This window comes from Myxine glutinosa, chromosome 3, assembly GCF_964187855.1.
Source record: "Myxine glutinosa chromosome 3, kmMyxGlut1.1, whole genome shotgun sequence".
NCBI lineage: Eukaryota > Metazoa > Chordata > Myxini > Myxiniformes > Myxinidae > Myxine > Myxine glutinosa.
The window spans coordinates 64,003,694-64,017,272 of NC_136263.1; the positions used below are offsets into that span (position 1 = coordinate 64,003,694).

Sequence of the window (13,579 nt, forward strand, 5' to 3'; positions counted from 1 at the left end):
CTCAACACGTACTTGAAGGTGGCCCCATCGCCGCCAGCGCTGAATTCCTTCAGCCACTTGTCACGAAGAGCAGCACTCATCTTGATAGGAGACTTGTTCACACTTTGTGTACACTCTCTCACTGTAGTACACCACCTCACTGCTGTACACGCTGGGGATGCAACGCACGCAAGTGGACGCAACGTTTTGTTTTTGAGATCGATCGCAGTTAAAAATTTCGATCGCAGTTAAAAATTTCGATCGCAGTTTAAAATTTCGAAAAATTCCCTATTTTTTTTTAGCGTTGCCAGACATTTTCAACCAAACAGGTCATTTTATTTTATTTTTCCCGAAAAAGGGCGAAATATTTTTTTTCTCCGAAAATAGCAAAATAATTTTTTTGCACGCAAAAAAGCCGTTTTATGTGAAAAAATATTTTTTATTTTTTCACATAAAAATCCGATGTGCAGTAATGAGTCATGTCACTATGGAAATGCCCATTGAATGAACCCCATACATACACTGTTATCCAATTTTTGTCGAAAGTGTTCCAGACATTAGTTGTAGATTTTGACCTAGACAGCATTACAAGCCATCTATAGTAATACTATGCATTTCAGACACACTGATTGTGGACACTCCATTGATGAACTATTTGTTATATTGCACAAAGCAAATAGTACATTTTTTTCCCAAATATAATCTTATTTTAAGGATTTCTATGCAGAAAAGACAGTCAAATGTACCTATGAATGAGACCTCCAAAATGCTCCAGATTGCACACATTTGACGTCTCGTTTCCAAAATTTCCTGAGCAGATCCCTGACCCCTCAGGCCCCCTGAATGCCAAGGTTGGTATAAATGGCACTTCCTTTGCCAGTTTGGGAATTCTTTGGCAGAGTATCAACTTTGTTCGTGCAACACGTCTGTATGTTTATACTACTGGAGTCCCCAGGTGCCGTCTCACAATCTATAACCAAATCTTTTTGAATTCACAGAGATATATCTATGGTAGTTGTCTCTTTTTTGAAGGGAAATACAGCTGATGCCAAATTATTATTTGGTGGGTAAAATCAAGCCCTATTTTGTTTAGAATGCGAACTTTTGAATCTTATACAAACGTCTCACTCTCAGTTTGCTATGTTTCATGTAAGAACGTCTAAGGACCCTTTTGTTTTACAGAACTGGAGGAGAAGGTAAAGGAAGCCTTTACAGGTAATGCAATCATAACCTTTTTCATTTTTTGTATACAATGTCAAGGCTCATGGAGGACCTGGAACACAGAATGGACCAGGATGTAACATAAATAAAAGAACAGTCGAAAGAGATGGGGGTTGAGGGATATCAACAGCAGGGTTGAGGGACAAAATGGGAAACTTGAGGCGCGTGCGATTTGCACTTCTGGAAGAGGAAGAGACTTCCGGAAGACTCTTCCGGTCGTTCAATTTGGACTCTTCTCTTCTCGGAAGCTCTTCTGCCTCTTCCAAAAATCCAGCAGAAGAGGCGCGGGCTCTTCGAAAACAAAATGGCCTCGCCTAATTTCAGTCACGGAGAAACGCTGCTGGTTATACTTATGCAGCAAAACATGCAAGTGAAAACGCAATCTGGATATTTGCATCAACTTGTGATGTAGTGTCATCTTTGTCTAATTCTTCCATCATGAGCGCGAGTAATACATGTTTGGCCGCCATCTTGCTTCTCTTCTGCCTGTTCGGCGTAAAGCAATCTTCCGGAAGAGGCTTCTGTCTTCGGAAGAGACCAAATCACACGCGCCTTTGGAGAAATAATGGACATGGGGAAAATTGAGAGCAAGGGGAGGACACTGGGGGTGAACAAGGTGGATACAGCTGCAAACTCTCCATCACAGAGTTGAAAGGAAAGACTGGACACTCGGATATAGGTGGGCTTGAGTGTTTTTTAAGGGGGTAGAAACGATCATTGTTGTGGATGGGCATGAGACGAGATGGTGGTACATAGCTGTTTTGAATCACTGGAGGGAATAATGAGATTGAAGAGACTGAGGAAGTTGGTTCCACAGGTAGGAAAAAGAGGAATGAATGATGGGAAGTGAGCAGCGAGTCTGGATTTTGGGACATTCACCAGAAGGGGGTTGCTGGCAGACACCCTGCAGAAACCTGGAGGGTAGGGTGGATTGGGGGAGGAGATGTTGAGCACTGAAAGGGTAGAAGGTGCTCGAACAGAAAGGAGGTGGAAGAAGTCAGAGAGACCACCAACCTATCTGCGATGGTGAAGTGATCGGCCCAGGGTCTCATCTTCATCGTGGGAGATTCAAATGATTTTGAAGGCCTTGGCTTTTACGACGTCAAGCTGAGCATGGTGTGAGGCAGGGGAGCCAGCCCAGACGGGAGAGCATACTCCATTGAGTTGCAGATGAAGGTATTGTAGGTAGATAGGAGTTCAGGTGTGCCAAGTAAGGAATTTGTATGACGGAGGATGCCCAGTTGGCAACTTGCTTTGGCGGCCAACTTTGAAATGTGGTTTGCCCAAGAAAGATCATGGCTGATAGCGAGACCCAGGAATTTGAGTGACTCAACTTCTTGAAGAGGATTGTTAAGGAAGTAGTTGGGGGCATGGGAGTGTTGTTAGGTTTTTATTTTTTTGAGTTTCTTTCACTCTTGTGCATTTAATGCTGCTATTGCTTTTATTTATCATTACTCGTACGTTTCTCATGTATTAGGATTCTGAAACTTTATGTAGTTCTTTCATTTTTAATGGCACATAGTTTGCCTATTTTTTGTAATTTTCACATCCATGGCATGGGTAGGTGTATCACTTGGAGAGAAAAAAAATGCTTCGTATAATGATGCCATATACAGTATATGGGGTTTCAACCTGGGATTTGATCATCATTGGTTATATACTCAGTTGGGATTGATAAATAGGCCAATGTCCATGTTGACCTTTTGAAGCCATGCAGACCAAGAAGCCATGCAGGTGCCATGCTGTAGATATATCCCTGTGATTGGGGGTCTGCCACGTATACCGACCTGTGCAGTATGTTGCATGCATGCCCGTTTCTTTACCAGTGCGAGTTGCTGAGGCCGTGGGCCGCGTGGAGGTGAAGTTACTTAAGGTGGTTCCTGGAGTGATGTGGAAGTCGCTTGGAAGACCTCGGGCTGAGCACAACACAGAGGCAATGGAGCGAAGTGAGGTCTACCAATGTGTTTCATTTTGGTTGTTTTAAAACCATTGTTTGTTGTAGTTGTGTGAGAGCTTCATAAAATTTACTTTGAGTTTCATTCCTTTGCCTGTCTCAGAAACGATTGTTTGCTTGATGCATATTACCCACTTGTAAAGATACTCATAGCCCACTTTGTTGATTATATTGTTTGTGGAAAATTGGAAGTCTTTAAAATCCTTCTATCAGGTATTCCCCGGCTGGCTCTATCGGTTGGATAGATAAGAACTCCATTTTAACTTGGGTGTCGTTTCAAACTACTGCAATCTTTGCTTTTCCTCTTCTGTTCCAGTGGGTGAAACATGTGTTCCTAATGTCGGAGTGACATAACCACTGGGTTTAAAAGAGATGTTTTTTTTTATGGATCATCACAATGACAATGGTAGTAATAGTACATCCTGTTGTTATGGTCGTTATGTGCAGCTCCCGTTTTTCAAACGTGGCGTGTAAAGTCTCACCGTTCTCTCACGCACGATGTCTTCCTCCTGAGCATTCTACCTCCGCCAGGCTGCCACCTCTTGGTCCCCCCTGGATGTCACGTCTTCTTGCGTGTCCGTATGGATGGTATGTCTGATTGCTTGTTTGTTTGTTGTTGGTTTTCCCTAAGCACACCTTTTTATGTTTAAAAATAATGGACTTCTGCTTCATTGTTTATTTATTTTTTCACATGCTCATGATTCGTGAAAGACTTCGACAGCAAAGGATATTTGATGTGTGTCAGCGTTGACTTTCATGAACCTCTGTTGTGATGCAGAGCTGCAGGGTGAGCTGCATCTTGTAACAAAAAAAACAAACACCTTTAGAGGCCATTTTTCCCCGCAAAGCGGGGGTTGGCCTTTTTCGGGGACCGTGGTTGTTGTTGTTTTTCGGTCCCCTTTTTTGAAGCAATGTTTTACGGCCGGATGCCCTTCCTGCCGCCAACCCTTTTTGTCGGCTTTTACGACAAACAGGGAATTACCAGTGAACTGGTACTCAATTAGCCGACCTCGGAAGGATGACAGGCTGAGTCAACCCCCCTGGCATTAATTCAGCGATCGACCGGGATTCGAACCCAGGATCCTAAGCTGGCACCCTAGCCGCTGGCCCAACACCAGGGCATCTTGTAACATCTGCATCTTGTAACAAAGCAGGTTGTTATTCCGGATGTTAGATTCTAGTCTAGTGTGTTTTTCAAAGAGTAGGTCATTATTTGCTAGTACACAGGCCATATTTGCTCCTTATTGTTGGCTATATAATTAGCATTACCTGCAGTAGGTGAGAGGGGTGGTTTTTGGATATAGCACAGCCATGATGAGCCAAAAATCCATTACCTGTTCATAGATTACTTTCTGGTATCTTCTAACTTGAGACGATGGTGAGCCGCCATATTTAGGAACTGCAGATGGAGTAGTTAGAGGACATAATGTGGACATAACTGTTCCAGGCCCTGTCTGTTGTGTACAGGTGTGTTGATTACCAAAGCTTACACACCAGTACCAGAGAGGTTATTGAGCATTCAAGATGAAGGTGCTGCCACAAGCATGCTCCACTTTGCCATCAAGGTGTATCCTGATGGTTCCTTTTCACCGATACTTCACAAACTTTTACCAGGTACAGTTCGGTCAGATCCTTGTGCCCACTTTGTTTTGAGCTGCTTTACTCATAGTTCATCATGCATTTTGTTAAGTGCATTCACAATCAATGTGGTGGGGAAACGAGTAACATTAAGGTACATGTTAAGTCAAAAGAGTCTCAAAACACACCATATAGAACAGGTAGCTACAAAAGCAAGCACAGCTTGATAGGCTTGCTCTATTCATAGTCAGGTTCACTATGTTTTTTCGTTCAAAATTTTGGTAGATTAGCAAAACTATTCATTATTGGAATATTCAGAGCATGAGGAATGCAAAAATTAATGTTTACATTTGCGTAGACACCTTTGCGAAAATGACACTCAGGACAGTGATGAAGATCTGTAAAAGCATATTCCTGAACGGTATCGACCTCGTAGATCCTGTGTATAGGACTTATAGTTCAATCTGATACTACCTATAACTTCCTATAACAACCTATAACTTCAAAGGACTTGCAATATCATGTATTATGTAATACAGTTATATCACAAATATAAAGATAATGGTTTCAATTACCTTTGTTTGTTGCTTTTCTATAATCCTGAGCACTATTTTGAGGCCTTTATTGGATTCATTGACCCAGAAAACATAGGATTAGCATATTTAATTAAGTCTCTAGGTTGACTAGAAGCCGAGATCGCGCAAAATATGTATTTTATGGCGGCCATTTTCAAAATCCAAAATGGCGGTCATGCAGGTGTCTGTGCAAATGCCAACATTGATTTTCAGATTCTCCATGCTCCGAAGATTCCAAAAATGTACAGGTTTGCTAATCCCAAAATTTTGAAAGAAATTATATTTGTTAACATAGTGAACCTGACTATCTTCATCACTGTCCTGAGTGTCATTTTCGCAAAGGTGTCTACGCAAATGTAAACATTAATTTTTGGATTCCTCATGCTCTGAATATTCCAAAAATGTATAGTTTTGCTAATCCCCAAAATTTTGAACGAAATTATATTTGTTAACATAGTGAACCTGACTATCATTTAGTTTTGTGATATTTGTGCCCCATCCCTCCAACAAGACATCGGAGGAGCATGGGACATTAAAATGAGCTCCGTCCGACCGACCAACCAATCGTCTGTCCGTGTACTTTTGTGCACGCGATATTTCAAAAACCGTTGAACATTTAGCTTTCATATTGCAAATATATAATTCCTCATTACATTATCTCAACGTGTTTAGATCACAACTGTGATTGGCTGAATTATGTTGCCATGGCCACCATCTCTGGTACACCATCTCGGTAACTTCGCTTGTGTATGCAATATTTTAAAAAACGTTCAAGATTTAGCTTTCATATTACACAGATCTATTCCTCATGACACCATGTCAACCTGGTGTGTGTGTGTGTGTGTGTGTGTGTGTGTGTGTGTGTGTGTGTGTGTGTGTGTGTGTGTGTGTCAGACCACCACCCAAAAGGCGGGAGACCTAGAGTGTCGGCTTATTGATGTCATTTGCTCATGATTTCCTAGAGTTGCCATGCATTCTCACCAATTAACACCTGTGTAAGTGAGGTTTAACAAGGAAACCCAATAACACCATGTTAGAATATACCTCAAAATTTGTGAGAACTCAGAATTGCAACATCTGCAAAGGCAATATGGGATGATAAAAGCCTAATGTCCTGTCTACACTAGTCTGTGTGTCCCACAAGTTCATCATTACTTGCTGCAAGCTTCATAAAGGTCATCCTTACTAATCATATAATTCTCTATGTCCGAGGAGATCCCAATTGTGTTTAGTATACCATGGAGCATGGTGTATACTTCAAGCTGTTACTGGGCTTGCAGGGAATGATCTCTGTGTTGGAGGTTTTGCGGGACCCTTTCGCACATCTTTTTTGACCAATGTCACAAAGCTGCTGCTGGTAGCTGCAGGTACGGGGATCACACCCATGGGGGCACTGCTGTCTTCCATCAGAGCATCTTCATCGCTCCAGTAAGTCATCGACTAAAAGCTATCAGGGTTGCAAAAGGAGGGGGAGAGTGATAGGAAGTTTTATATAATAGTATTGACATCAGATAAAAATGCACGAAAGGGGTAGGGTTGGTGGGAATCTGATGTTATCTGATGGACATTGGGATGGTAATAAAAATAGATTGCTTTGATCCACTTTAGGTTCCTTATAACATGGAAGCCAACTTTCTGTAGTTTATTGGGTTTTTTAACGGTTTTTTTATTGAAAACATTTCGCAAAAAAAATTAGATTTTCTTTATTTTAAAGGCTTGACAAGTATGTCACGACATTAAAAGCCGAAGCAGGATGTTTGTTTGCTGAAATGTTGATCGCCTTTTACAGGAAGCTTTGTCTACTTTTCTTCAACAAGAAAAAGTGTGACATAATTTGGAAAGAAGAACTTGATGAACTCGTTACGGCAGATAACAGGTGCATTATTGGTTCAAATTGCTGTGGTCAGGTAGGAGGATGATTACTTATCGTATTTTATTTCGCTGTCATTGTACTGGCCCTTCAAGTTCAAATGGCTTTTTGACGACAGTTATGTCAGTGATGTTTTGATGACGGTTTGAAACGGTGATGGAAGGCTCATGTAGAAGCTTAATTGTAAACTAGACGCGCGGTTTATTTTGGGCCCAAGCCTCCCCGCTTTGATCGGACACGTGACTCATGACATCTTTATAAAACAGAATTCAGAATGGGTAGTCAATCACATATTTAAAGTTTCGCATTGATTGGAAAAGGTTGGATAAGCTTTGAAATTATTTTTCTATCCAACATGGCTGCCAGACCATGTGATCTATGAGGTTTTAATTTTCAAAGTATATTCCCCATGGTTAGTCGATCATACATGTTAAGTTTCGCATCCTTTGCTTGAGCAATTTGAGAGAAGTGGATTTTTTAATGCTTTGCCTTCAATCCAACATGCCTGCCAGACCACGTGACTGACGACATTGAAATGTAAAACCTATATTCCCCAAGCTTAGTTCATTATATGTGTGAAGTTTCACATTGATTGATGAAGCGGTTCATAGGAAGGAATTTTTTTAAGGCTTTCATTCAATCAAATATTGCTGCCAGACATATGACCAATGATGTTTTAGTTATCATCTATTTAAATAAATCGCATGTAGGACAATAACATTAGGAGACATCAATGCACCTTTCATTAATTTCCAGGACATTGATAGACAATGGCCAAATCAACACAATACATGAGATTGGAAGTTGGAATCCCAACGTTATGAATTAAGTGCATAGACATGAAGTGAATAGCAAAGAAGGCAGCAAAAAGATGAAAAACAAATAACACAGTTATCTTTGTTTTGTTACATTATTTATTTCTTTGTACTTATTATTATTTATTGTTATTTATATTTTATTATAATTTATTTGTATTTATCAAATATTTATTTATTTGTATTTATTATTATTTATATTGATGTTCTATTACTTATTTAATTGTATTATTTGTTATATTATTAGTATTTAAATAACGAAAAAGAGAAATACAAGGATATCTTTTTTTATTTTTTGCTCAAAGCTTAGTGAAAATAATTTTTGGATGCACGCACCCTTACAGGGTGGATGTTCATCACATTCTCTCACAAGAGGAGGGGGAGTGGAGCGGTCGTCGTGGAAAAGTGAATAAGCAGTTACTCGGCGAATTTCTGCCAAGGCTGGAGGTCGACCACATCCCAGATGGAGCAGAGCGAATGCCGCCAGCCTGTCGCTTGGCATGCGTGTGTGGCCCCGACATGTTTACGGAGTGCAGCATGAAGTACGTGGATCAGAACCTTGGATTGCCAAATGCAATGACACAATCCTTTGCACTCAAGTTTGCGTATGGATTAAGGGAAACTCAGCTCAATTATTTAATTACAACGAAACATTTTTAAGGGAGCAAGGTAGAGATGAGCACCCTGTCGATGGGCCTGCGGTGAATTAGGTTTTATAAGTCCCTCTCCGATGACGAGAATATCGGGATTGCGCTTGTTTTCTTTGGCTGATGTGTTTTGTATTTCAGAGTTTAATCACATTTGGGATTTTGTTTTTCATTACAACATTCGTGGTGTGTCCTTAAAAAAACACTAAGGTGCTAAAAAGTAGGATTAACCTCGTTGCTTCTGTGGGGTTGAGTTGTAAAGGCATTTAAAGCAATGAGTAGTCCATTGTGTGCTGGTACCTTGCCAAACCCCTAATTTCTCCAAATTGCATCTCCGATTGGATGAGTAGCCTTTGTGGGACGCTTCTGGTCACTCGTCACATATACAATGAATTTAACCTCAGCAATTGTGCATATCTAGCTTTTTGTACAATGTGTAGATGAACAAAGATAGAATGTCAAAGAAAAGTAAAAATCGATCGATAATTAATCCATCTGGCCGCCTAAAAATATTTTTTAAACCACCTTTAGAGGCCATTTTTCCCCGCAAAGCGGGGGTTGGCCTTTTTCGGGCACCATGGTTGTTGTTTTTTTTGGTCCCCTTTTTGAAGCAATGTTTTACGGCCGGATGCCCTTCCTGCCGCCAACCCTGTTTGTCGCCTTTTACGACAAACAGGGAATTACCAGTGAACTGGTACTCAATTAGCCGACCTCGGAAGGATGACAGGCATGACAGGCTGAGTCAACCCCCCTGGCGTTAATTCAGCGATCGACCGGGATTCAAACCCAGGATCCTAGGTATCCTAAGCTGGCACCCTAGCCGCTAGCCCAACACCAGTCAACTCTTAATAACAACATTTAATTAATCCGCATCTCGTCTTTTTATCATTGCTTATGTACTCGATCCATATCGTGTTTCGGATAGTCGTCGGACCTTAAACCCGAAATTATTTAATTAGTGTTTCAGATAATTTTTTGTTTTTCCTCTCACTGCGTTGGGTTCACCATCAATAGCCTAACCTAACGTATTAATTATAGCGCAGCTTTAGGATAGTATAAAGACTTGTACACTTGAATGTTCCTCACAAGTGGAGATGCAGAATTTGGTTCGCTCTCTGCCTGGTTCCAGCTCAGAAATGAGAATTTGCTGGTGGAGACGAAGCATAAGACTCCTGCCACCAATAACTTGCTGGTGGGCACATATCATGACACAAATCTTTGTTCCTGCAGCTTTCTGACCGAGCTTGGTTGCAGTTCGGAGGAAATCTGTGCTTTCAGGGGCTGAAGCAACAAAAGGGTAAAGGCTACGCCTGTGAAGTCCTTGGAGAGAGTCATTAGGGTCCAACTGTACTGCACATCAACTTATAATGGGGAGAGCCACTCTTTTTCACCTGCACCGATGTGAAAACGCCGCCCAACCAACAACAAGTTGACGACGGAATCTGTCCCACTGGATTGTGTCACCCTTCCGCTTCGGGTGTTTTTAATTCCCCTCTTCTCGGAAACGACATTTTGGTATTGAAACAAATTTAACCGCACGGTTTGCACGCAGTTGTAAGTTTGGGTGTTTTATTGATAATCGAATTAGATAGGGTTGCCATGTGGCCACAAGACAGGCCATTTGTGTATTGCTGCATTGCCAGCAACACGTGAGGGGTCTTTCTTTAGCGTGTTGGGATGCTCCATATTTCAGGTCAGATTGAACCAGCTATATTGATGTTAAAGACCCGTGGTACTTTTCATGACTTCACTAAGCCTTTATTCTGGTGCTATTGTGAAATACGTTGTGCTTGTAGATTTACAGATAAGGAAGATGGTGTGACATATCAAGCCAAATTACCTCTTGTGCCATCCTGGTGTTGGCTTAACCGTTAAGGTGGCTGGCTTAGGATCTTATGATCCTGAGTTTGAGCCCCTGCCGTGCCATTAAAATAGCGCACCAGGTGGGTTAACTCAGCCTATCATCCTTCCGAGGTCGGCAAAATGAGTACCAGCTTACTGGTAACAGGGGGCACTGCATCAGCGGCACAAACGCGCACCCACGAAATGATGCAGCCACAGGCTGCATACAAACCAACAACAACCTATTGTGCCTGTGTTTCTTTGTATCAGGTTTAGCAGCCCCTGCCACACCATGTCCTCATACCAACTCGGATCTGCACTCTCGTTATACTGACAGCCATAAGTCATCACATTCCATAGAAGAAGCACGTATTGCTAACTATTTGTACATTTTGTAAAATGTAGTTCTTGTTACTTCCACAAATTATTTATATACAATAATGATATTAAGCCATGTGACTTTTGATGAATGTCCCATGGTGTTCCATGGAAATCTCCAGGAAATAGAGTGCTTTGAAATTGTGGTTGTTTGGTTGTGCTTTCTCGTTATGGCTGATAGACCCTTTAGAGATCTACTGCTGCTGTCATTTTTGAGGCAATAATCATGATATAGACAATAATATTACTTCTTATTACCCTGCGCTCGCGAAGCGAAAAGCATGGTTAGGCATTCGGTTGCGTACGTGTCTGCATTTTTGAAATTCATTTTCTCGGCAACCGTTGGTCCGATTGACACGAAATTTTACCATAGGAGCCTGTAGAATTATTATTATTATTCATAATTATGACATCATATGTCAAGTGGTACGGACGCCATATTGGAAAAACGTTCCACCTCCATATGTCTGAAACAGCTCAATGGAATAAATTGAAACGAGGCTCATTGTGGAGTACACCCCATGGGGAATTAGATATGTTAATGATGTCATCGGTGCCTTCATTATGACATCATAATTCGACAAGTACAACGCTTGATCTGATCAGTATGAAAAAAAAAAATTCTCTGCAACTGTTAGTCCGATGGACACAAAATTTTCACCATAGGAGCATCTCCTCCTGTAGAACATTTTAATGATAATTATGACATCATATGTCACGTGGTACAGGTGCCATTTTGTAAAAATCCAAAAAATGTTGCACCTCTATATCTCCGAAACTGCTCCATGGAAAAAATTGAAACGTGGCTCATTGTAAAGAACTCCATATGGGGAATGTGCTGTTAACGATGACGTCATTGGTGCCGTAAGTACGACGTCATAATTCGACTGGGACAACGCTTAGTCTGATCATTTTGAAATTTCTTGAGCATAATCTATGCAACAATTATATTAGAGAATATAAATTTATGATGTAATCGGTCATGTGGTCTGGCAGCCATATTGGATCAAAGAAAAAAAAACCTTCAAAAACAGAGTTGGCTCGCACCAAGTTGACTGTGCAGGGTAAGTATTCTATGAATACCATCTAGTTCCGTATGCAGAACATGGCTCCGAGTACCCTCATTGGCTGAGAGTGCAACTGTGTTGCTGATGGAGCAGCGCACTGTAGGTTAGGCAGGTATTTGGATTCCGGGTTGCGGCGATAACTCGCATACTCTTCGCGAAGGACACCGTTGCATCATTAACGTCCACCAACTAATACTGGCAGATGGGATGCCCCGTTTAATGTCCATCGGAAGGAAGGCACACACATTGATGCCTTTCCTTGCCTGTGAGACACCAACATGAGAGTTTGTAGCTGGACCACGCCCGTCGGACAACCGTGATCCCATGATTGGACCACACCCATCCATCCGAAGGACCACGCCCATTTTCCATTTTATTAGACCACACCCATTTCATGAGACCACACCCATTGAATTGCACCACGCTTTTTCTGTTTTTTTTTCACCGCGTACCTTTCCGTACCATCTTAACGCACCTTCCCCATGATATACAACAAATGGACGCAAAGTCGCAACCCATCGTGCCCAACGAAAGAACACCTTGTTGGCCGCGAAGTCGCACCATCGTCCCCACGATGTAGAAAATGTTTTTTTTTTTTTTTTTAACAAAAACACAACACCAAACAAACAATATTTTTGTTTGTTGATTTCCCTGGACCGAGCTTCCAACCCATGCAAGATGGCCCAGAGGTGAAATACTGTAATAGTACTACATGGATAGCGATCCATAAGTAACTGTTGTGAAGGAATAGTAGATACTGTGGCAAACTATATATTACACTGGTGCATTGCGCTTGCATTTTGCAAGCAGGTAAATTAATGAATTAAATGATTAATGTGTGAGCAGTATGGGCTCTTTATTTAAGTGCAGTCCAACCTCCTCCCTTTTCCGACTGCGGAACTGATGTCCAAGCTCTGACCCTCTTTTGGCCTTTTTCAGATATTTGTGTTTACAGATAGTTCTGTGATGTTTTAGTCTAGCCCACCGAGAAAGTAGTAACTGAACATTTATACTATGTATGAGTGAGTGGTTAGAAAGAGCTTTATATATTTGATTCATCCCAAAACTATTTGTAAATTGTTTTAATGGCACAATGTTGAAGCGTTGAAACTTTCTATCATATTCTTATAAAATACTCGCAGAAGTACCCGGCGCTGCCAGGCGGGGGAGGGGGGCGAGGGGCGTTGGGGTGGGAAGGGGAGGGGGGATAGAGGGGAAGGGGAGGGGGGGAGGCAGGAAAGGAAGGGGGTTCATATATAGGTATATGGTGGTGGGTGAATGTGGCGGTCATCACGTTTCTGAGTTAAGTGTGATGCCGATCGGTAAGAAGAAGAAGCCGTACTCCCAACTTCGTACACTTCCGGAATAGTTTGATTTATTTGTATTCAAATGTCTGGTGATTGTTTTGTATTTATTTATGCGAATGTGTACTTGTATATAACTGTCATTAATTTAAAAAGGCTTCGGCACTATCGAGCGATTTATTTATTTATTTTGAAAAACTCCAAAAAAACGAACTTTGTTTTTGCAATTTTTTTTTTTTTGGCCTAAAACACTCCCAGGCACTCACTGATGAACCTCTGAAAGTTTGACGAAGATCCGTTCAGCCAACTCTGAGAACAATTGCGACACACAGACAGACGGCTCTCTTAT

General features: G+C 41.4%; 1 protein-coding gene across 1 annotated transcript in view; it reads left to right on the top strand.

Annotated features, from left to right (window-relative positions):
- The window catches only part of CYB5R4 (cytochrome b5 reductase 4), a 68,608-nt gene extending 57,603 nt beyond the window's left edge, over positions 1-11,005 (top strand). The window contains exons 9-16 of the mRNA XM_068110688.2: positions 1,162-1,194; positions 3,027-3,146; positions 3,602-3,742; positions 4,622-4,768; positions 6,588-6,735; positions 7,097-7,183; positions 8,337-8,534; positions 9,870-11,005. Of these exons, the coding sequence (XP_067966789.2) occupies positions 1,162-1,194; positions 3,027-3,146; positions 3,602-3,742; positions 4,622-4,768; positions 6,588-6,735; positions 7,097-7,183; positions 8,337-8,534; positions 9,870-9,924 (929 nt within the window). The 3' untranslated portion in view covers positions 9,925-11,005. The remainder of the gene's footprint in view (positions 1-1,161; positions 1,195-3,026; positions 3,147-3,601; positions 3,743-4,621; positions 4,769-6,587; positions 6,736-7,096; positions 7,184-8,336; positions 8,535-9,869) is intronic.
- Positions 11,006-13,579: the final 2,574 nt, after the last annotated feature.